At 30.1% G+C, this 24,143-nt stretch overlaps 1 protein-coding gene across 1 annotated transcript; it reads right to left on the bottom strand.

The window, feature by feature from the left end:
* Positions 1–6,872: 6,872 nt before the first annotated feature.
* Positions 6,873–9,764, bottom strand: LOC118035364 (GDP-L-galactose phosphorylase 1). The gene is made up of 7 exons (XM_035040912.2): positions 9,051–9,764; positions 8,843–8,967; positions 8,656–8,715; positions 8,288–8,530; positions 7,993–8,178; positions 7,633–7,881; positions 6,873–7,524 (listed from the first exon to the last, which is right to left on the bottom strand). The coding sequence occupies exons 1-7, from the start codon at positions 9,172–9,174 to the stop codon at positions 7,156–7,158; spliced, it is 1,356 nt and encodes a 451-aa protein (XP_034896803.1). The 5' UTR covers positions 9,175–9,764; the 3' UTR covers positions 6,873–7,155.
* Between the last annotated feature and the right edge of the window lie 14,379 nt (positions 9,765–24,143).

Raw genomic sequence — 24,143 nt, 5'->3', positions numbered from 1 at the left:
ATGTTGGTGTTTCTTCCATAGGGATGAAAACTATTGCTCTAAACCTGTTGAGGTTGTTGCTACTACAATGTATATCTATTTTTCTTTCCTTTTTTCTTCTGCAGGTCGTCTTGATTGCCCCATGCAAGCTTTCTTCTGCTAAATCTCCACAACTATTAGTGACACTACTACTGCAACATTTGCTCATATCTTCTTAATTTCCCTTTTCTATTTTGGTTTCTCTTTTCTTCTTCTTTTTTTAATCCCTCTCTTTCAGTTGATATTCGTGTCCCCTCTCTTCTTTTATCCCCTCTTTATCCTTTTCTTTGTTTCTTTTTTTACTTTTTACTTTCTTTGCGTTTCTATCTCAGCCTTTCCTTTTTCTTTCTTTTACTGTTTCAGCTTCCTTCAGATACAAGAAACGGAGGGATATAACACACCTTTTAGCAAGGCTTATCTTATCCATCACTATCTATTTCCTCCGGTTTGAAAGAATCAATCGTATATTCAGCTCCAGCTACCACCCACCTCAGGAAGTATGTGCAGACATTATCCAACTCATTCGTCTCCCTTGATAAATATAGACAACAAGTGCCCAATTCAAGACACCATCCGAGAGATATGGAACCTGCTAGAGAACTAAGAGCTGGTCTTCAAAGTCTTCTCTGCTAGCTCTTTTAGCTTTGCTTCTTATTTAGGTTGCCTTATTATCTGGATAAGGCTTGTGGCTCATTCCAGACACGGTGCCCCTTTTAGTTTCACACTCTTCTTATAGTTTATTTTCCTCTTTTCTTCCCCGGCCCTGCTTTGTTTCCCCCTGGGGTAAGCCCTAGTCTATTGTATATTCTTTCTTTTTAATACATCTTAGCTTTTCCAAAAACAAAAGGCTTGCTTTTCTTTTCTTTTGATCCTGCCCTTTTTTCTTACTCTTTAAGCTCTTTTTATATATAGGCCTTAAGGAAGGATATAAAGGCTCCTTAAATAATCAATCTTAGCCTTTGATTCCTCTTCAAGAATCTTGTTTTCCATCTCTTATTGTACAATAATGTCAGCCAAGCTTTTTTGTCCCATCTCTGCAGCCTGGTCATGGTTTGAAGGGTGATTTCTATAGTTTTTGTTGCAGATGGTTTAGAAGGAAAATAGAAGGTTTTTTTGGCCTGATTTGACAGCTATAAAAGAGGATACAGGGGTTTTTTTTATTGCGATTACAAAATGGTTGTGGTTGGGTTTCTTGGCATAATGTGTAACATCCTTTTTGTTGTTGTTTTGTCTTAAATCCAAGGTGTGAGGAGTGTGTTCTTAAAGTTGTAAAGAGATTCTAAGGGTAGTACATTTGGTGTGGAAAAATGTACGAGATTTAGCAAAATGAAAGGGGTTTGAAAGGGTGTTATGGTGGCTATTTTTATTTCTGCTTGAATGAAGGAGAACTTGGTGTGATTTTGGCTTGATCTTGCAGCAACAAAATATGATGAAGGGGCTATGATTTTATGAATTTTGTTTACAACAAAACAAAGGGTGTAAGGCTTCATTTCTTGGCAGGATATGTAGTAAAAAGAAGAGGAAGTAAGCATGCTTTTCTGCATGTTTGTACCAAGTTTGCAGGCGTAAAAATTAGTAGCCAGTACAAGGGTTTAGTATTGGCATTTCATGCAATGTTGGTAGCAAGAATGAGGTTGAAATGATGTCCTTTTTTGCTCCTTTTGCAGGCAAAAACTTGGAGGTCAATGTGTGTTTGAAGGCTTGTTTGGTCGAGAGAAAGAATGTGAGGGAACAAATAGAAGGGTGTATCGTTTTTGTCATAGACGTGAGAAAGAAAAATGTTGTTTGTTTCTTCCAAAATAATCTTCTTCTTTTTTTATATATCTCAACCTTTGTCAACTCGTTAACATGAAAATGATAAACGAAAGGATTAAAAATTGCATCAAGAACACATTTTTCTTAGAAATTTTTATATTTTTATCCTTTTAATGTTTTTGAAGATTAATAATAAGGAAAGATCAAAATGGGGTCAAAATTGAGTTACGAGTAAAACTCTCGTTAGAATGATAGACAAAAAGGTTAAAATTATCAAAAGGCCTCAAAGTGGTGGAATTGTGTCGAGAACACCTTTTTCTTAGAAATTTTTATATTTATATTTATAAATTTTAAGAAAATAATAAATCAAAACGGGGCCCAAATCAAGGCTCCATAAAAACCCATTAAATGGTAAACAAAAAGATTCGCAAAATGGCTGTGAATTGACCGAACCGCATCAAGAACGCATTTATATTTATGTATTTTTTTATATTTTAAAACAAAATAATCAAAATAAGTAATCAAAACGGGGTCAAAAGGACGAAGAAACGAAGGAAGAATGTATATCTGAAAAGTTGATTCCCAAAACAACGTGGAAGTCACAATTATTTAAGATTACCATGAGTTCTGTGTGAATAAAAATGATAAATAATTAGCGTAAAATATACTAAAAATGAGAGATGATGATCATAAAAAAAAAAAAAAAATACGACGGAATGTGAGTTAACAATGTTGTACAAGTTTTTCATTAAAAATTAAAATTTGTTATTAAGTGTCAAAACCTAATTTTTGGGTTTCTCCCAATATTATCTTTTCTTATAAAAAAAAAAAAAGAAGAAAAGATAAAATACTGCAACTTGGATTGTAAAATATATTACAAACTCGGGATCATAAAATTTTTTAATAGAGGTTAATTTGATTTAAATCATGGAACCAATTAAGTTGTCAAAAATATATTTTTGATACGACACAAAAAATATATTACAAACTCGAATCGTAAAATCATAAAGGAAATTTTTTAACAATACTTGCACTAAATTTTTTTGAATTCTTATCAATATTATATACCTTGTTGTTATCCAACATCAAGCCTATTACCAAAAAAAATTAATTTTTTCTACATGCCATGCGTTCAATAATTAAAGAATCTATTTAAATCAGCCTTGGAGTTAATTCAAATATGATTATTAAAACTAAATTATGGTCAATATAAACACAACTTGGATATTCTATAAACATATTTTATTTTAGAAATATCATCAATAAATAGCCAATAAAATTATAACTATATCAAATTGCACATCAGCACACTGTAAATATTATACCTCTGGCTATGTTACAAGTTAGCATAAATGATTATCCAAATGCTCGATTACTAAGAAAAATCGCCATTTTACTCATTCTAGTTCTAATTTTTTTACCACGGCATAACTGAAAAAATCAATAATAATATCTAATTGGTCCACGGACAGAGATGCATGAGACAATGTCATTTTCTTCACCTGGATGACTGCAGGATCATTATGCACAGGTGTTGCAGTCTGAACAGGTGGAGAAGACTTGACCTGCAAATCCTGTGACCAAATGCACCAAAGAAGAAAAAATAAATGTTAAGCTATTGTAACTCCTTAAATATTAAATATGATCCTCCGAAACTCAATGAATGAAGGATGCCTTTATGTTTATGCATGCTGGTATACGGAAAAGCTTTAATATTAACTAGCTGAAACTGACAAAGCATGACATGTCCACAGCAACATTGTCAAGAATTGTAGTGGCAATTAATTTATAATATAATACACCAAACGTTTTTGCCAGAAGCGAGGCAGGCGATTCACATGCATATAATTATCTGTACAGGTCAGGGCAGCATGGTTGGTGAATTCATTAGCTAATTCAATCCTAGCACATATTGACCAGATTTAACCCAGAACTTAACAAGGAGTGTAAATTAAAGAGAAAACACATGAAAAAAAAATTACAAAACCTTACTACTACCAACAGCTAGTAAGGTTTTGCTTGCCCTGAGTAGGTAGCAGAGTGTCAAAAAACCCATCCATGACAAACAAACCTTGTCAGTCTGTGGCTAAATGCTCTAACTTGTACTTCTTATGGCAGACCATCAATACAATGCTAAAGTGTGTAGTTGATTAATGGTCAATCTTCTGAACATGATGCAGGAATGACTATAAACAACAACTTTGAACTTCCATGCCATACAACAAAATGCAAGAAATATATTATCTAACATATTACTCAAATGAAAACTATAGACTCCATTGCTCCTCACTCACAATCATCCATACAATCACGATAGAGTTAAGATTCGAACAACAACACCTTTCAAATAAGATGGGCTTTTTCTAGTTGTCCAGTTTGGTAAATTTATTGTCTTCTACAAATTTAGGTTTTGCTTGATGATTTGAAATAGAAAAAATTACATTGCTTCTCTATTTTTAAACTCTATGTTCTCTCACAATTTACATATTCACAATCTATATATTGAGTAATACCTTCTCCTACAAAAATCACCTTCAAGTTTCTAAATAGCCTAAACTAAGAACAACTTCACAGATTTACAGCAACTCTATCAACTTTTAAAATTTTAATTGATTTAAATGAGCTCATTTTTTACTGGAGCGAAGTAGAATTACTAGAACGATTAAGGAAAAGATTTGCAAACAAGTAGAATTACTGGAATGAACTCAACAAAGAATCAAACTCAAGCAATTAAAAGTAATTGTTTATAATGATTGGTGACCATCTCTGTGTCAAGTAAAGAGAGAAAATAAGGAGAAAATAAGGAATGAGACAAACAACAACCAAGGCTAAAAATCCATTTCCAATAAGAAAAATTCAATATAAGCAATTAAGTATTACATGTTGATAAATAGTGATTCCGTGAAGACTGAAAAGGATTCCGTCAAAGATAGGGGAAAAAAAAATGTTGTTGATTAAGAGTGAAGATTGAAGAGAAAGCTGTTGAAATGTTGATGATAGGAAAAAAAGGAAAGTGTTGTTGATGAAGAGAAAGTCGTCGATCTCATGGTGGCTGGTTAATTGTTGAATCATTTGAGAGCTCGAGACTGAGAGAAAGAGATTATGGTAAATGTTGTATGAGGTGTGTACTATAGGTAATGTTAATGTGGACTGCTGGAGGCCTAAAATATGTATATGATTTTTTTGTTAAAATCATAAAAACAATTTCAAACTCGTGATTTCACCCAATTTTATCGATTTTACTCGATTTTATCTATTTTCGAGTTTTTAAAGAGATTTTGCACATTAAGCATGTATTGACTCGTAAAATCGTATGATTTTATTAGTCAACTCGCGAGTTTAACAAACTTAGACCCAATTATAGGAATAACTAAGATTAAGAATTGATTTGGGCCAAAATTAAAAGAATTAATTAAGTGAAAAGACTTAATTGGACTTTTAAGGGGTTAAATTAATTTTATAGGGTCTTAATTTGTGAAAAACTAAGTTTGAAATCTAATTTGAGCTTATTTAAGAAGATTGGAATGTTAGAAGATCAAATTTAATTTTTACAAAGTCAATTGGTTGAAATCAGGGGTACAATTGCAAGAAAAATAAAGTTTTGAGGCCAATCAAAGATCAAATTGAAAAAATTCAAGATCAAGAACCTTTATGCAAAAGAACCACGAATTCAAGTTTTAAATTCGGTTGCAAATAGGAGTGCAATTGAAAAAATTAAAAGTTTGAATGTCAATCAATGGTCAAATTAAAAAAATTTAAGACCAAAGATCTTTATGTAAAAGACGAGCAAATTTAGAGGTCAAATTCGGTTCCAAATAAGAGTGTAATTGAAAAAATTAAAAGTTTACATGTTAATTAATGATAATATAAATATTGAAGAATTTTAAATTCAATGATAAAGTTAAAAGAGGTGCTCGCATTCGGGGGGGCAACATTGACGTAACCGGTGACTTAATTAAAAGAAATCAGGAGAAATCAATCAAAATTAAAAGCAAATGGACCATTTCGAAGAAAACACAAAACGGTGCTGTTTTGGCACAACTGTTCACTTTCTTCTTCATCCTTCCAGCAAAGGCTAGTTATGGCTTTACTTTGTAGAGTTATTTAAGACATGTTCTCTCTACCAAATGGGACAAAAAAAAAAAAAAACACCCCTTCACCTCAAGACCAGCCTAATAATCGTCGGTTTGGCGCTCCTAAAACCGCAGTCCTACTGGTCCAAAGTAAATGACCTGACCAGCTGTCAACAGCAGGGTCTGAATTAGGTACACTTTTTTGCTCTTTCAACAATGGCTAGGATTAATCCCAGAGGTTTTAATGGTTGAGATTTGGCTCCAAATAGGAGCCAGTACATCTCCCTCATCCCCCATGCATGGGGGACGACCCATGCATAAAAAAGAAGAAAAAGAGGAAACCAAAAAAGGCCCCTTTTTGCACCAGTTTTTCTCTTGGCCAAGGAAGCTTTGGCTTTAGCCTAGAAAATGATACAAACACAAAAAGAAAACGACGACCTCTAATGACTCTCCTGGCCGTTTTGTTTTCCTCTCATCATCAACCAATGTTATTTCTTCTCCTTCTCCACCGTGCAACATTTCATTTACGGCGAACCTCTATTGCTGCATCATATATTTATATTATTCTAGACTTGAAAATATATTTAAAATATATAATTAAGATTCAGATCATATATTGTAATTTAAAAAAAAAAAAAATGAATTGAAATCTTTTAACCTAGGCAAATATTTCCTTGACTTCGTCAGTATTATTTTCTTTAACTTCATATTTCTGAAATGGTTATTTAATCCGGATTTCTAAGTGGTGAGTTTTTTAATTCTATATTTTTTAGTTCAAAATCTTGGTGAGGTAAGCGAAAAACACCTTTCATTATTTTCTTTATGGTTCAGCAAATGAATGTCAATCACATGACAGACAAACTAACGATTTGGACATAATGATAAAATCATTCAAGGAACGAAAAATTAAAGTACAATATCCATAAAAATATGCATAGTGGTATGATTCATAAATCATTTACCTAATTTCTCTACATGTCCATATTAACGTCTCATTTGGATTCCGTGCCCAGAAGAGAATTGTCATGAAAAGAAACGAGTTCCGAAGAGCAAACATTCCATAATATTTTACACAAATCCCATGCAGTACATACAAATACCACATTACATGGTCAAAAGGCTGAATACAAAACCAGAAATGCTGAAGACAACAATCCACACCAAGTTTAGAAATGCAAACCCAGTTTGCTTATTTAGACTAATGCCATAATCCACAAACACACTAGTGAAGACCACTTGCATGCCAAAACTGCCATAAGCTTATTTGAGAGCCAGATATGTCACTGGTCTGCTCACCAAAGCCCAATACTCACTGCAGAACTAGACATCCTTGACTCCCAGTAACCATGGCTGAATGGGAGTTTTCATTTATGGCATTCACTTCTTCAAGAGACTGATGTTCAACAATTGCATCCTCAAGCACGTTCTCAGAATCAGTCCCACTGCAATTACCACTGTAGGAAATAGCTTCAAAGATGAGAGCATTCACTTCTTGGAATCTCTCTTCGGAGAGAGACACCTCAGCAAGAAGCCTCCAAGCATTCTCTTCCGATGCCTCCTCATAGTCTTTCTTCCTCTTCAACACCATATGGCCGCTGATTTCCCAAACAGCAGGGTTCACTTGGGTATCAAGAAGCTCAGAACTCACTTCCCCTAGAGCTTGCTTCTCAGCATAACACTGTTCATCCATTAGACATTATTAAAGAATTGAAGACAAGTGTAATCTATGCAGTTAATATATCAACAAGCAAAGAAGTCAACTCTATGTTGCTCCCATGTTCATTACCTGTGGAAGCAGAAAGATGTGGTTTCCACAATCAGCAATGAGCACATTGTAAGGTATGTTGTTTTCTTGAAGGCAAATGCAGGCATCTGAGACAGTGTTAGATAAATCTTGCAGTGCATTTCCACCCTCAAAGAAGAGACCTCTGACAGGATAATTCACAAGCTCAGAGATTTTCACACCATCATCCAACGTAGATATCTTCTTGGTGGATGCCTTCTCAATCGGAAAAGGCACAGTCAAGTAGTAAGCCTGTTCCATGTAAATTATCAAATTGCCAGCTCATTATCGAATGAACTACCGACCACTTCTAAGGGGTATGATTATTCAAGTCGAAAAGGATATAGCTATTTGGATAGTAACCTGGAAGTGAAGGTGGTTAATGGTTGCAAAAGCACCCAAGCTATTGTAACCCAGTCGGAAGTATGGATCCCCAGCTTCAGATGCCATGTGAAGTGCAAGCAAGAAGCTATCACGATCAATCCTCTGAGGCAAGCAATCCAGGACACGTGGGATTAACAGCACATGCCCATATTCAATAGGGCTCACCTGTTAAATTGACACAGCAAAAGCAATCAACCATCATCTTACTGCTCTACTCAGATACCACTGTCAATCAAAGAAAAACAATGATGTAAGACAAGAACCAAGGATGTACGTTGATGGCAACCACGCTTGGAGAATTCTCAGCATCGATAGTGGCATCCGGGAAGAACTTGACTTCCCCATCTTCACTCTCTCCAAACTGGAAGAGGATCTCTTCTTGGCCAACTTTAGTGAAGTTAAATTTGTTTCCATCGAAGGGCTGTAGGACCTTATCGACACGGAATTCAGTTGGCCTCTTCTTCAAGTGACGGCCCTCATTCAGCTGAGCGATAAAGCCATTGCGACCCGGTATCACCTAAAGGAACATCACCAAAGATTAGGCAGAAATCTCATATCCAATTATGTAAATACTACCATATTATTATAACAGACTCAGCTTCAAATTGCAACCAAATAATGATAATAAGAGAGAATTAAGACCTTGGTTTCGCAGGTGGTGACATCATAGCGAAAGAGCCCTCTCTGCATACGGTCCTCCCACTAAAAATTCAAACAGGTACATAAAGTAAATTTAAAATTGACTACTCAACTGCGAAAAGATATGTAAATAAATATACATCAATGCAATGGAAAATGCTTGAGTTAAGAGTAGGTTAAGTAATAATACCTCCCCGAAAAGGAGCGAATTGAGGAAGGCAACTGGAGGCTCACTCTTGTCATGTTCAAACACATCCTTCTGCTCTGTGTTAATCCTGTCCACTTTCTTGAAAGTATATAAAGGTAGGCGTGCGCCTATCCATGCAGCAAATGTTTAAGAAACATAAATCAAACCAAACGAGGTTTCAATTAAAGATCTTCAAATAAAATGAAAATACCTTGAAGGCAACAATTTTGAAGGCAATTGCGGCCGCAACCCCCTCCGCGGCGAGAACCCTCCTCACCTTCCTCTTTCTGGTAGTTGGAAACAACAGTAGGAACCCTTTTGATCTTTAGCATCATCTTGTTCGTTTATTCGAGATCTAATGCTTTACTAATTGATTTTACAAAATTCGAATGATTTTATTTTCTATTTTAGATGTGATAATAATAGTAATAATACTAAGCTACAACTAACTTAAAAGAAGAAACCGCCACCAGCAAGAAAGAGGAGATCAGAAGGGCTGCCGCCTTCGGAGGGCAGAGCGCCACGTCCACCGTGCGGCGAAGGGTTGCTGCTCTCGATTAAACAACCCTTACGTCGTACAGCCCGGACATGAATTAGAGGCCGAGTTACTCCGTGTATAGCCGTGATGTCTACAACTCGTCTACCCTGGGTTTTTAACCCCTATTCTTGAACTCTAGAGAATTTTTATAGATATCAGGAGGGTAAAAAAACCCACTTTGGTGCTGCTGAAATGAAAAATGAAATTTTATTACTATTAGAGGAGAGGAGAGGAGAGGAGGATATGCGAATTTGGTTTTCGGATGTGAGAGAAGTGGAGGAGATGGGATGTTATATAGATAAGAGGGGAAGTGGGAGCTTGTGGCTCTGGCTCGGTGAGGTGAGGTGAGGGAACCTAGGCTGGGTTGTTTGGGTTGGTGCTTCTGCGAGACTTGTTGGGGAAAGAGATGGTGTTTTGTTTCGTGGTACGCCCAATTGGGTTGGTCGGAGTGGGGACCATGCAGTCGTACGAAAAACCAATAAAAATAGCAAGACAGCAGTGTGCCACGCAATTTCTCGCCCCCCTTCCCCCGTCTCTTTCTTCATATTGATTTCTTGACGCATCTTGCTAATGCTAACTAACCCTCTCAATCCCAATTAGTTTGGAAAGCAAAAGCAGAACGAAGAAGTACAATTATTAGAAGGTAATGTTAAAAAATAAATTAATCAATGTGGATTATAACAATAATTCTCTTGTTTTATCCTTCAAATTTTTTTATATAATTTACTACTTTTTTTATTTTTCTATATTGCGTTAATTAATATGAATGGGTTTGCATATTTGTTTTGTATTACTTTTTATTATGTTATTGTGATCTAAATATAAAAAAAAAACTTATCCATATTGAGTTGCTCTTTATTTTGTAGAAAAGAATTTGACTTTATTGATGCAAAAAATTAAAAAAAAATAAAGAGATCAAAATTGAAAGTAAGGTGAAAAATCAGCCATTTATTTAAAAATTATATTTTTTTTTGGATATTAGATCTATTTTTTTAAATTTTATCCTTTCATATTATATTGATTGGTGATTAAGCTTGATGGTTTGCTTCATATTACTTTTTATCGAGTTATTACAATCTAATTTTTTTTTTTTTTAACATTGGGTTGGTTCTTGATTTTGCAAAAATATATTCAATTTTATTGTTGGTAAATAATTAAAGAGTGTGGAGGAACCACCGTGGACTGTCTTAAATCATTATGGATTTCAATAACGATTCTCTTCTTTTATCCTTCAATTTTATTATTTAGTTATTAATTTTTTTTAATTTTATCCTTTCATAATGCATTGATATGTGATTGGGTTTGATTATTTGTTTTGTGTTGATTTTTTTTTTTTTTTATCCCGGTCTCTGGAAAAAATCATCTTGGCATTGAGTAGTTCTTGCTTTTGCAAAAAAGATTCTGATTTAATTGTTTATGAAAAATTAAAAAAGAAGGGATCATAATTGAAAGTAAGGTGAAATGCCAACACTTAGTTTTTTTTAAGAAAAATCTTTTTTGGTCCTTTTTTTTTCTCAAGCCATCAATTTTTTTTTTCAATTTCACATTGCGTTGATTGGTTATTAAGTTTGATCATATGCTTCATATTTCTTTTTGTTGGGTTATTGCAATATAAAGAAAAATATCATGACATTGGATTCGTTTGTTGTTGTGGAAAATTAAAGAGTGTGGAGAAATCAATATGGATTGTGTCTTAAATAACTATGGATTGCAACAACAATCCTTTTTTTAATCCTTTATTTTTTTTATATGGTTATCAAATTTCTTTTTATTTATTTTATCCTTCCACATTGCATTGATTAGTGATTGGGTTTGATTGTTTGTTTTGTGTTGCTTTCTTTTGGATAATCATGATTTTAAAAAAAAATTCTTAGCAATGAGTTGTACTTGATTTTGCAAAAAGGATTTTGATCTAATTGTTTGTGAAAAAAATAAAAATGAAGAGACCAAAATTGAAAGTAAGGTGAAATGTCAACACTTTATTTTAAAAAACATATGTTTTTTGGTCCATTTTTTTCTCTAGCCATCGAGCATTTTTTTTTCATTTTCATCCTTCCGTATTGCATTAATTGGTGATACAACATGATGATTTGTTACATATTGTTTTTTGTAGGGTTATCATGGTCTCGAAACAAGTCTCTATAATGGTTTGATTCTCAATTTTACAAAAATAAATATCAATTTTGTTATTTGTGAAAAATTAAAAATAAGAAGACTAAAATTAGAAGTATGATAAAATAGCAACCTTTTTATAAAAAGAAAAATTGTTGTCAACCCTTTTTTTGGAAATTTAGCCTTAATATTTCATCCAATTTCTTCTTTGACCCTTTTAGTTTGAAAATTATACAATTTAATCCAAAACTTTATTTTATTCTCATTCTAGTACTTGAGTTTGAAAGAAAAGAGATAAAGTCATGAAAAAATGGTGAATAAGAGAAAAATATAGGTTATTCAAATTTCATTGATTAAAACAACCAAATTTAATGTTGAAGCGTTACTCTTGTTGAAATTAGTGTTACTAAGGTATTTTGAGCTTTGGTGTTGAGGAAAAAAGTAGTTTGAGGTTAAGGGAGATTTTTTTTTCATTTTAATTTTATGATTTTTCACCGATTGGGGGGGGTGTTTAAGTTGAGGAATTGATTATTTGGGTTATAAAGGGTTTTTTTATTTGTTTTTAGGTAAAACTATATTGAAATTTAGGTTTTCAGGTCAAAAATTCCCCAGTTTAATTTTTTAGCCACCTCTCTAATGTGCAAAAACTAAGGATATAAATGGCAAGTCATCTACTTCTTTTTTAAAATAATTTGTTGAACAATGCACAATATAAATAAAAAAATTAATAAGGTCCAGACACTCAGGCATTAGCTTTTTTATGGCTTGTGTGTTGGGATGTGTTTGCTAGTTTTTTTTTATATATTTAATTCCATAAAAACCAAATAATTTAAAATATATTGTGTATTTTAAAAACAAAATCTTAGATTAATTAAGAATGTATTTTAGATATTATTCATTAAATTTTATTTAATTTTTACTTGGCTCTCGAATAACATTATACAAATATTTTTATAATATTAGCAAGCATTCTTTTTATATAATCTATCATAATAATTTTTTAATTTAATTTGGTTGATTTACTATCACTTATTTTTGTTGTCATAACCTAATTTTGGATTCCTTAAAATTATCTTTTTTATATACAAAAAAGGTTGAAAAATAAAAATAAAAAAAAGACAAGCGATTTGATTGGCAAGAACAGGTTGATTAGGGATCTAAATACATAAATGAGGGATGGAAAGATCAAATTGGATCTTTGACAATATTGAAAACTCAATTGCACCCATAAAGGACTTAAATGTAAAAGGCAATGCAAATTCAAGGTTAACTTAAATGAATATTGAAAGGATTTGCATGAAAATTAAGGTCGAAGACTTAATTAGATTTTTAATAGGCTGATTTAATTTAATCATGGGTCTAATTAAAGGTTTAATTAAGTTTATAAATTAATTTAGGCCAAAATTAATTTAATTAATTAAGTGCAATGATTTAATTACTTTTGTAATGGGTCAACTTAATTTAATTAAGGACTTAATTGGTGAAAAATTAAGTTTAGAAGCTTAATATGGGTTTAATTAAGAAGATTAGAATTTTAGAGGACTGAATTTCATTTTTATAACCTTAATTGGTTGAAATTGCAAGAAAAATAAAGTTTAGAAGTCAGTTAAGGGCCAATTTGAAGAATTTCAAAACCAAGAAGCAAAGAGTAAAGGGCATGTAAGTTCAGGAATTGAAATTAATAAAAATCGAGGGTCAATTTGAAAAAAATTTAAAGTTTGATGGTTGATAGGGGTTAAATTGAACAAATTAAAAACCAATAATCAATTAATAAAAACGCTAAAACTAGAGGAGTTAAATCTAAGTTTCCAGGGGTGCAATTGCAAAGATTAAGAAGTTTCAAGCTCAATTGAGGGGGCATATGATGAAATGGAAATAACATGAACCAAATTTAAGTTTGCAAATTTTGAATTAGAAAACCCTAAATTTTAGGGTTTAAATAAACAACATGTTACTCATTTTTAACGAAGAAAACAAGTGATATGTGAATGAACACATCTCTGACCACCTTATGGGCTCCAACCATCACTATTTAATAGAAAAGATTCCCCTCTACAAGTCTATGTTGCCCTTTTCTGATGTTTATGCCCCTACATGCCACGTGGAAACCTTTAATTTCTTGTCCAAAAACAACATTATCTGGTTTAATAAAATTTGACAATGTTACACCTAACTTTGGATTAATGATAGGAAAGCTACATGCCACCAAATCAAGTATGGTTTGATTATAGTTTAAGAATAACACTCGTTTTATAAGATTTATAGCTTTGTTGGTTTCAATGACCTCTCATTTTCTATTAAAAAGTCTTTTGATAGAATGACAATGAAATCTCGAGTTCAAGATTGGAAATAGAAATATTAAAAGATCTAAAGCTTGTTATGCATCCTTTGAAGTCATTTGTTAGTTTAAAAGCCATGATTTTCATTTTGAAATTTTTAAGCTTGCTTTTAATATAGCTTGCATATACTCAATCTTGTTTAACTGCCTTAATTTGACATGTTAGAATATGATAATGGAATGATATATGATCATGCATAATGTTGCTTTGCATGTTTAAATATTTAGTTAATCATTTGTTGAAGATGTAAGCATGTTATTTAAGCTTCAGGTCAATGAAATTAATCAATGAAACAATGTTTACACATAAGAAGATGTATTTTTGGCTTGTTGTCAGTATATGGTTTTACTTGCTATTTTACCATTGATTTTTTATTTCTTCTTATTTTAATTGTTCTAGCAAGTTGTGTTAAGCATGCTTAAGCTTTAAATGCTAGGTTAAGACTGTTTTTTTGGACTTTTATGTTTTTTTTCTAGGTTTAAGGCATTTTTTAGTTTTCTAGGTAGGTTTCTAGGTTGATATTCATCTGTTGAACATTGTTTTAGGTTCTTGTTTTCGATTTCTTTCTGGTCAATTGATGGTTCTTACACATGTGTATAGTCTTGTTGATCATTAATCTAGGGTTTAAAAGGTTTAAAAACACTAATTATAGCTTTTAATCTTCGATTCTATCATTTTATTTTTTGCATAAAATCAATTAATCATGATGATCAAGTGTTTTTTGTGATAATCCAACCCTAAATTTTTTATTAAATGATGTTTCATATGTTTCTATGCCTTTAATTTGATGTAATCTAGTCTAAAATCAAATCTACATTTCCAAGTTTCATCGTTGTGTTCTTAGCAAGACCCAAGCAAAAAGCCTGGTTTGATTTTCACCTCTTCGTTTCTGTTGTTAGGTCATGTTTTTGGGCTTAAGCCTTAGGTCCAGAAGCCCAGCCACATGGGTGGATTAAGTCTATTTTTAATAAGGTAGTGTTTGGGTGGTTTAAAGTATTCAAAAGAAAAGGTGCAATATTTTATCCTTAGAGGATGTTTGGTAAACATGGTCTTAAAACATTTTTTAAGTCGTTAATTTTTAGGTTAGAGCATGTTTAGAAAACACACCCTATTGATTTTTCAATAACGTGTTTTTTTTTCTTTTTTGTGCTTTTTCCAAACAAACTCTAAATAATCTTTGAAAAATTTTAGGGACCATTTAAAAATTATATGTGGATCACTTGCATTTTTTTTCCAACTATTTCATTTAATATTTAGTTTGTATACTTACACTATAAAATTCTGACTCTGTAATATACTTGTTTTTCTTCAAGTTTTGAGAAAACTATAAAAGAATTTTAAAAAAATCCCTTATTCAAAATAATATAGAAAATATGTTTTTATTTGCCCACATGTTACCACGTTCTAAAAATCTTCATACATATTTTATATATAAAAAAAATTGTATTTTTATCATACTTTGAAAAATAAAATAAAAATCAAGTTTTGGATTAACAAGTTTGTAACATAACAAGGTTGTAAGAAATCCATTAAGATTTGGCCAAAATCTCAAAAACACCATAAAAATTATTTTGTTTAAGTTTAGGATATGTATTTTACATAATTTTTGGGCTATAGAAATATTAGGTTTTAGCTTAATAAGATAAGAACCTTCATACTAATGAAAACTTTTCTTAAACCTTATACAGACCAACAAATAGAAACATAACTTAGAAAAAACAATAAATCAATAATACAGTTTACCATAGGTAAGGTGTACTAGGAGTGAAGTGTTTTTCTTGTGCACTATTAGTTCCCTTACTCAGACTCTTACAAACCATTAAGTTTTCTAGTGACTATAATACTAGGTGACGACTTTTAAACCCTTTAAATTATATTTTTATGATTTATCCCAACACATCCAAAATCCTTTTTCAATCTAAGGGCCAGATCTGACATTCGATGTCATGTATGCCATGACATTTGTTATCATATTATTAAATAAAAAATAGTTTTGGAAAAACATACTTATTAAACTTGGTCAGGTCTATGACTTGAGTTATAGGTTTGACAGGTTGACCAGGATCGATTAATCCAAATATCGTTGCCTCAATATTTATAAAACAAATGTCATCTTGAAATTTATTTTTAGTCAAACAATGTTTTTTTCCAGTCTTTTGCGTTGCCTTTAACCTCACAAGTCAATCGAGTCACATCAAGTTGACCCCTACATAGTTTAATTTGAAAACCAGGCCAAGTAAAGACTTAAGTTGGAAGGTTTTAAGTTTAATCAGCTTAACTGAGTTTAATGGCACTTCAAAAGAGTTTTTCATGAAAACGCACAAGCATTGTATTGTTACTCTTATTTATTTTTTAATACACTCGTATAAAATTTATTAGGATTTTTATTTTTTAGAATTAAAATTTTTTTTTTAGAATAATGATAGAATGTTGTCTAATATTCTAGTGAAAAATCAGAAAAAGGGGTTTTAGTTTGAGAGGTATCTTTTATATCTTTATTTTAAATCATCCTGGTCTTTTTTTAATGCTTTGTGAATGCTTTTGGTTTTTATTAAATAAATAACACAAAAAAATATTATATTTTTTGTTTGTATTAAAGATATTAATAAGAAAATAAAAATATTCACTAGCAAGTTATTTTGTTTAAATGGAATTTAAATTATTATTTTTCTTTCAAAAAATATTAGTGTCATATAATTAAGTTAGAAAAGTTAAAGGGCCCTCTATGACACATAATTAAATATGTTTATCTATGCATGTTTCTCAACTTCACAACTTAATTTTTAGTTAATGTTAAGATATTTTTTAGCATTTATTATCGCGTATGAATATCATTCTATTTTGTTAAATGCATACCTTGGATTTTGAATTAATGATTAAGATTTTTCTTATTGCTAGAAAACATTAGCAATGCCTAAAATTTTTTTATATTAAAAAAAATTTGGTCTGGCCTCTCAGATATAGCACGGATTAATGTTTAGTTATATATTTAATAATCTGAAATATTTTTTACCCAAAACCCAACATAGATGAATTTTCCCCAAGATTTTTATGAAGGAATTGAAGAACATCAACCTTATCTCGTGGGTCCATTGTCATAATTCCAACAGCTTTAAAGGAGGACTTTTTTTATTATCAAAATGCCCTTGTTAATTGCTTCTGTATCATTTTCTATAATTTATTGTACTGCCAGTACACTCATAAAACCTTTCTAAACTTCGATTTATCTGAAACTTAAAATTAAGATTGAAAAATATGTTAGGAGATTCCTCGTAGAATTCCAGTTCAATCTAAGAGTTGAATTGAGAATTATGTTTAATATTATAAAATGGATACTAGGAAATTTTTATGCCAAAATCTGAATTTGTGTATTGTTTTATTTACTTAAATCATCAAGATTTTCAAACTAGTTAATTGGAAACATTCATACATTTTCATAAAAAAAAATGTTTCCCCTCATATTTCCTTCCTTTTTTGGTTAAAAATTGTGCAATTATACACAAGGGTTATACTAGTGGATATCATTATTTACATGTAAAACATACATTAAACTTATTTAGAATTCCCTTATATTTTTATATATATTCTCACTCCAAATTAAAAAAAAATCTTCATTTAAAATAATTATTTTATTTGATTGGGAAGTTTACGTGATTTATCATTAGTTAACATTTCACATACCAATTTTATTATTTTATCTCATCCAAAATTTAAGTTAATTTACTAGGGATTTTTATCCCAAATTATAACAATTTTCCCTTTAATCTACCATTTTTCAATTCAAGATAATTGTATTTATCACAGGTTAATTAATTTTTAGGTGAGGTTTACAAAGAGGATTAATGACAATGCCTACATAGTAGATCTACCAAGTGAATATAATGTTAATGGTATGTATTCAATATTTTTTATCTCTCTGTATTTGATGTGGATGATAATTCGAGGGTAAATCTTTTTTGAAGAGAGAGGAAATGATGTGATGTAAGCAACATCAAGAAATCCATTAGAGGTCTCATTTGATCCAATAACAAGATTTAGAGCTAAAAGATTTAAAGAAGCTTTCAATGGACTTCTTCAAGATATACGGGTTAAGATGGACTTCAAGAACATATTAAATAATGAAGACCAAGCCTTCATTAATTTAATTCATGTTCAAGAATGACTTGTTAGTAGGCATTTAGACATTACAAAAATATTAGAATAAAAAGATTCAAATTTGTAATTTTGACCTTTCTTTATTATTTTGGTCATAATTAAATCTACAAAAGGAGTTTTAATTTGATTCTAGATGCCTTGGAAATTAAATATGCATATCTTTCCGGTGATATTTAGCATGCCTTCTAATTCATTAATACAAGAAAGAACCATGCGTTTGAAATTGAGTTTTGATTCTACTAGCATATTACAGAACGACTTTAGTCTTATTTAAATGAATTGGATAATTTTTTTTATTTATCTTTTAATTATTATTAAGTATTTTATAGATATTAAGATCTTTATTTAAACTTTGGTTCATTGAATTATTATTATTTATTAAGCTTATTCATATCCACTAAATATATCCTATTAGACTTTGGATTTTTTCTAATATAAATACTTTTTGTAGAAACTTTTGAGGTTAGACTATTTTTAATTAAGAAATCGATATTATTGTTAACTTTTGTGTTGAGTGATTCTTAGACTAAGTTTTGATTAAACTTGCAAAGTTCTGAAAGACTGATAAATTTTATTGTGATTTTATACTACCCATTCGAATCTCTTCATAGATATAGGGTGGGGGTGATCATTGCATATAAGTTTAATTTTTTAAGGCAGGTTCTTATTAAGTCAAATTATAAATAATTGAAATTTGATTTTAGTGTATCTTAAAAAATATCCACATCATTTAATGATTGTTTTCTATTCTTTTCTACAATTTACACTAGCAAGCAACATCAAAAATATCCATGATGCTATATACTCGTAACTCTCATGATACACTTTGTTAGCATGTTGTTCACAGCACATCTGCAATATATATTGATCACCGAATTCACACGAGATAATCCTTCCTCATTTTTAAATTCTCCTTCGTTTCTCTGACTGTTTGAATCTGAGAAGGTAAAGTATTATTTATGAAAACTTGATCCAAGTACCCTCACAAGCACAGATCTGAGAGTTCTCATAATTATAAGAAACAAAGTGAAGGCAAGTAATCCAGAAAAAGAAAGAGTCATTGGCACATAAGTCGACTGGATAAATCCAAATTTAACAAAGAAGATGATTGATGTCATTGGCTGCATAGGGTTATTCTTCACCCTCAATTTACCTCTTCTTCTCCCCCTCTCAGGAATAGTAAATAAAAGAAGAAGCTTCCCATGGCCGCTTCACACAACTTGTTGCCTTCTCAGCATATTAATACAGGATGTTCAATGAATCATAAAATTAATCGTGATGCACGCAAGCTGTTCCGAACACCTACATTAAAAAAAAAAAAAAAATACAGGAGCAGTTTCATGGGGCACTGTTAAGCACGCAAAAGTCCACTATGGGAAATTTCGTCAGTAAATGACAATTGCAATGTGGTCAAGTCGAAGAAATATATCTCTGGATGGAGAGGCTTCGGCCAAGTCCAAACGGTCCCAGCCAGTGGCAACCAATGGCCCTGCAAAGTTCGAGCGTCTCTATCTTGTCAACAGTTCGTTCAGCACTCTCTCGTGATATGTGAACCACAAGGGTCCGGGTCCCAGCCCCAGCTCATCAACATCACGACAACTTTTTCAAGCAAAATGAAAATCCAGTCTGCGTTCCCACTGAGTTACAGTAAGCGTCGCTTCTTTCTCCAACCATTTCAGCAGGCTCCAGCATATTTATTTTTTTAAAAACTTATTTAAAATTATTTTTTATATATTTTTTGATATTTTAATATGTTGGTGTTAAAAATAATTTTTTAAAAAATAAAAAATATTATTTTAATATATTTTTAAAAAATAAACTTTAAAAAATAATTGTCATCCTACTATTAAATACCGACATAGCCGCGACCAGAGGGTTCATGGAGATGAGGTGCTATTTATTGGCTATGTGTGGTGCAGTGAAGCCACACAGGCTCACAATACATACCATGGGACGTGTCTCATGGTAGAAAGGCTCATTCTAAAGTAATTATTTTTTATTAAAAAAATATTTTAAAAAAAAAACATATTTGTAATATTAAAATATCTATACAATTTAAATACATAAAAATATATTAATTTTAAAAAATTAAAAAATAATTTTAAAATATAAAAACAAACCGATAAATTCTGTGCACAGCAATAAAACGTGGGGTTGTTAGTCGGCGCTTGGATACATGGAGGCAAATATAATATATTATTAGTCTTTATTTAATATGAATGAAATTTAGAAAGACACATGGACTGGAGAAGCAGACAAAACACAAAAGACTTGAAAAGCTATATAGATCCGAATCTGGAGAGATCATTCTCATTCTCCATGCAACTGATAAACGTGGTTTATTCTCTTCCAAGTTACCATTATCCTGTTTCTTTTTGCATTTATTTTTTATTTTAAAAGTATTTTTTAAATATTAATATAACAATATATCTTTTTAAAAAATAACAATATATATTATTTTAATATATTTTTTATTTTTTTAAAATAATCATTATCACACCCTTAAATATCCATTTACTTATTTTTTTTTTCAAATACCACTGCTTTACTTAAAAGCCTCGTTTATTTGGGGAAAAGTGATTTTCTAGAAATCACTTTCTAAACTTTCATGTGTTTGTTTATCATTAGAAAAGTTGGTCAACAAAAAAATACCTTTTAATTAAAAGAAAATTTGGCTTAGTTTCCAAAAAAGTGTTTTCCTTTTATTCTGAGCGAAAAATACTTTCTGGAAGATGTTAAAAATTTAAAAATAGCATATTATTTACTGATTATATCAAATTTGGTCTTCAAACTTTTAATTACTATATATATATTATTTTTTTTGAATATTTGTTTTTCAATTTCATCTCTTGAAACTTGATTTTTATATTAACTTTGATACTCATTTTTATAATTGTTATTTGCTTTTCCGTTATTATTTTTTAATTGAAACTTTTTTTCTATCAAATTTGATACTCATTCTTTTGATTGTTACTTATTTTATTTGATATAATTTATGAAATGATAATTATTATTATTTTAATTTCTTTATCTTTTAATCTTTTTATTTGTTAGATTTGATCTCTATTATTTTGATTATTATTTATTTTATTTGAGATAATTTATGAAATTATATATTCTTTTTATTTCATTATTATTCAACTTTTAATTTGTAAGATTTGTTTCTTATTATTTTAATAAACTTGAAAAAAATAAAATATTAATAAATTATTTTCCAGCTTATATTCCATGACATAACCAAATATTAGAAAATATTTTCCAACTTATTTTTCATTACACTATTAAATAAAAAAATAATTCATTTTTTTGAAATTTATTTTTCTAAAATTCACTTAAAAAAATTTATTTTCCAGTAAATAAAAAAAGTTTTATATACTATCACTTATCCACCCCATTGGATGAGAATCTTTCCATCTTATCCCTTCAATAAAATAACGTTTTAGATCTGACCAGCTGTGTTGCTTGCTTTTTTTTTCTCCCTTAACATAGTGTTTAGTAATTATATGGAGATAAAAGAAGGACAGATAATAAATATACTTTGTTATATAGATATAACACACCAGCTTCTTTTTCAATCGTGCACTAGATACATAACACATGTCACAACATAACATCAATTAATAAAGAAATTATAAGCTTGATTATATAAATACATCCAATCAATAGACCACGATGAGGAGGATTAGCTTTTTTCCGGGATACCAAGTACACGATTCTTCAACACCAGATATATTTCCTTGTACCTTTCATATATCTTTTTATCTATTATTTTTTATATATATACAAGTATTAACTTAAATATCAAAGTATTTTCTATCCCAATAAAAAATCATTTTTATAAGAACCACTCATTAGCTTGTTACACTTCAATTTGAAGCAATAATTAGAATTGAACAATTAATACAAAATAAATATTGTCCTATAATTAGGATAATTAGGAGTACATTTTAACTCAATATATGAATTTAGTCACAACTTTTTTAGATTTCATTACCTAATGCTTTTGATTTTTTATTTCCTTACATTGATTACTATTTTCATATATAAAATTCAAAATTATTAAAAATATTCTATTGATTTAGCAATTTATTGATTGTTTTTACGTAATATATTAGTTTTATCATCTAATTTATTCACTTTATTGTGCAAAGTTCTTATTGAATTACTTAAATTCTAAATTTTATCACATAAATTATTTTTGTATAATTATTTATTTTTATATGTAATTTATCAATTTTACATAAAAATAGTTTTTCTTACGTTAATGAATCTTGTTCAATATGCAGATTAAGTGATGAATTTCTTTTACCTTTTTAACCAACTGTCAATCAAAATGTTATTATATTAATTAAGAAATAAAATGTTATTAGTTTTAAAGAATTTTGTTGGCGTAGGGTTTATCAACTTTAAGTTTAATGGATCAATAAACTATTTTAATGTAATTCGGATTGAAATTGTAATGTAGTGTTCAACACATGTTTAAGTTAGGTGGAAGAAATATTGAACTAATTATGGGCATTTCACAATATTTACAAGCATGAAAACGAGACTTTATGATTCACAATATTTACAAGATTGTACAAAGATTAGAGCTTCGAGTTATCTATTTTCTTTAGTTTAATTTTTACACTATATTGTAAAATGGCTAAGCGTCTATATATATATATATATATATATATATATATATATATATATATATGAGGACAATCATGATGCTCTTTATTCATATTAAAAAGGACTTCAGAAGAATCATGCATGATGGTTGCACGCACTCACGAGGGTCACATAAACCTAGTTAACTAGGAGAATTTTGAGAAGAATTAAACCTTGGCAAAATTAAGAAAAGGTGAAAAGAGTTTAATTTTATGTTATTGGCCTAACATAAATTAAACTCTTTTCAATAAATAGAAAAGAGTTTTAGGTTTAATTTATGTTATTGGGCCTAAGATAAGATGTCGTAAAGCTCAAACTCATTTTTTAATCATAGTTATTAAACCCGGCCCGTTTCAAGTTTTATGGGTTAACTTGAATTGACTCGGAAAAATTAAAAAAATATATTTAAAGTTTTAATATTTCATATGAAAAAATTAAGAACAAAATCCATGTAAATATAGGCTATACATGTTGTAAATATGAAGTTTAAAAGAATATTTTTTTAAAAAAACATTTATCCCACATTGAAAAAACATAACTTTTTTCTTAGGAAAATAGAGTATATATACTAAAGGATTTCAAATCCCACGTTGAAAAAATAGAATATTTTTATAATATTTATATAGTGAGTTTTAAAAAATAATAATAACCAACTAAAAAATATAAAAAAAGAGGGGTATAAGAGAAAAACCACATTTAAAAAAAAAACATTGTCTCGTTCGGGTCAGCCTAAGTCACCCGGGTCATGGATTGACTTGCCGAGTCAACCGGGTTTTGTCGGGTTGTTGCACCACCGATCTTTTAACAAACCTAGAATGGTCCAGCCACCGGGTCGACCCGTTGGCTGGTTCGGGTTTAATAACAATGCTTTTAATGGGCTAGATGAAAATTCAAGTGATAACTATAAGGAATCAGATGTCATGTTAGCTATTTGCTCATCAAGGTATTTAAACCACATGAAATTATTTTATTGATTTAATGATGTAGTTTAATAAGAAGATTGAGTTTTGAAAATAGATAAACATGACTATTGGTTTAAATCAACTTGGACTTGGACTTATTGGAGATAACATGAAAACCACAATAAATAGAGGAGCCGGGAAAAAAAAAGAAAAAATACACTTACAAATTAAAGAGAGGTGAAAGCAAAAATAGAGGAGATTCAGTCACTATAACCAAGTTTCATCTAATTCTTTTATCTTTTGGTTTTTTGTTAGTTTTCTCTATGAATTTGATGTTTAATATCTTAAGCATGTGTAGCTAGATATTTCTTTGTTAAGGATGATTTTAAAACACTAGACATGTTTATTTTCAATCAATAAATTTCATGATTTGCTTGTATCTCTCTATTGAATTTGTTTAAACTCTCTTGATTTTATTATTAAAATTTATCATCCTGTTGATTTAGGTTAACAATAAGGTAAATATGATAATGATTTGGTTGCTATTTTAGGATTTTGGTTGGTTTTGTTAATAATTCTAAGCTAAGTTGCAAATTGTGTTAGTA

Source organism: Populus alba, chromosome 11, assembly GCF_005239225.2.
Source record: "Populus alba chromosome 11, ASM523922v2, whole genome shotgun sequence".
Classification (NCBI taxonomy): Eukaryota; Viridiplantae; Streptophyta; class Magnoliopsida; order Malpighiales; family Salicaceae; genus Populus; species Populus alba.
Note: the sequence above shows the minus strand (reverse complement) of the source record. Positions and strands in the feature narration are given on the sequence as shown.

What these genes read in the sequence shown, in the direction of transcription:
- LOC118035364 (XM_035040912.2), bottom strand. Translation starts at nt 9,174, where the DNA reads ATGATGCTAAAGATCAAAAGGGTTCCTACTGTTGTTTCCAACTACCAG. An exon ending in ATTCGCTCCTTTTCGGGGAG is followed by an intron (nt 8,716 to 8,842) that starts GTATTATTACTT and finishes TTGAATTTTTAG; the next exon opens with TGGGAGGACCGTATGCAGAG. An exon ending in TCACCACCTGCGAAACCAAG is followed by an intron (nt 8,531 to 8,655) that starts GTCTTAATTCTC and finishes ATGTTCCTTTAG; the next exon opens with GTGATACCGGGTCGCAATGG.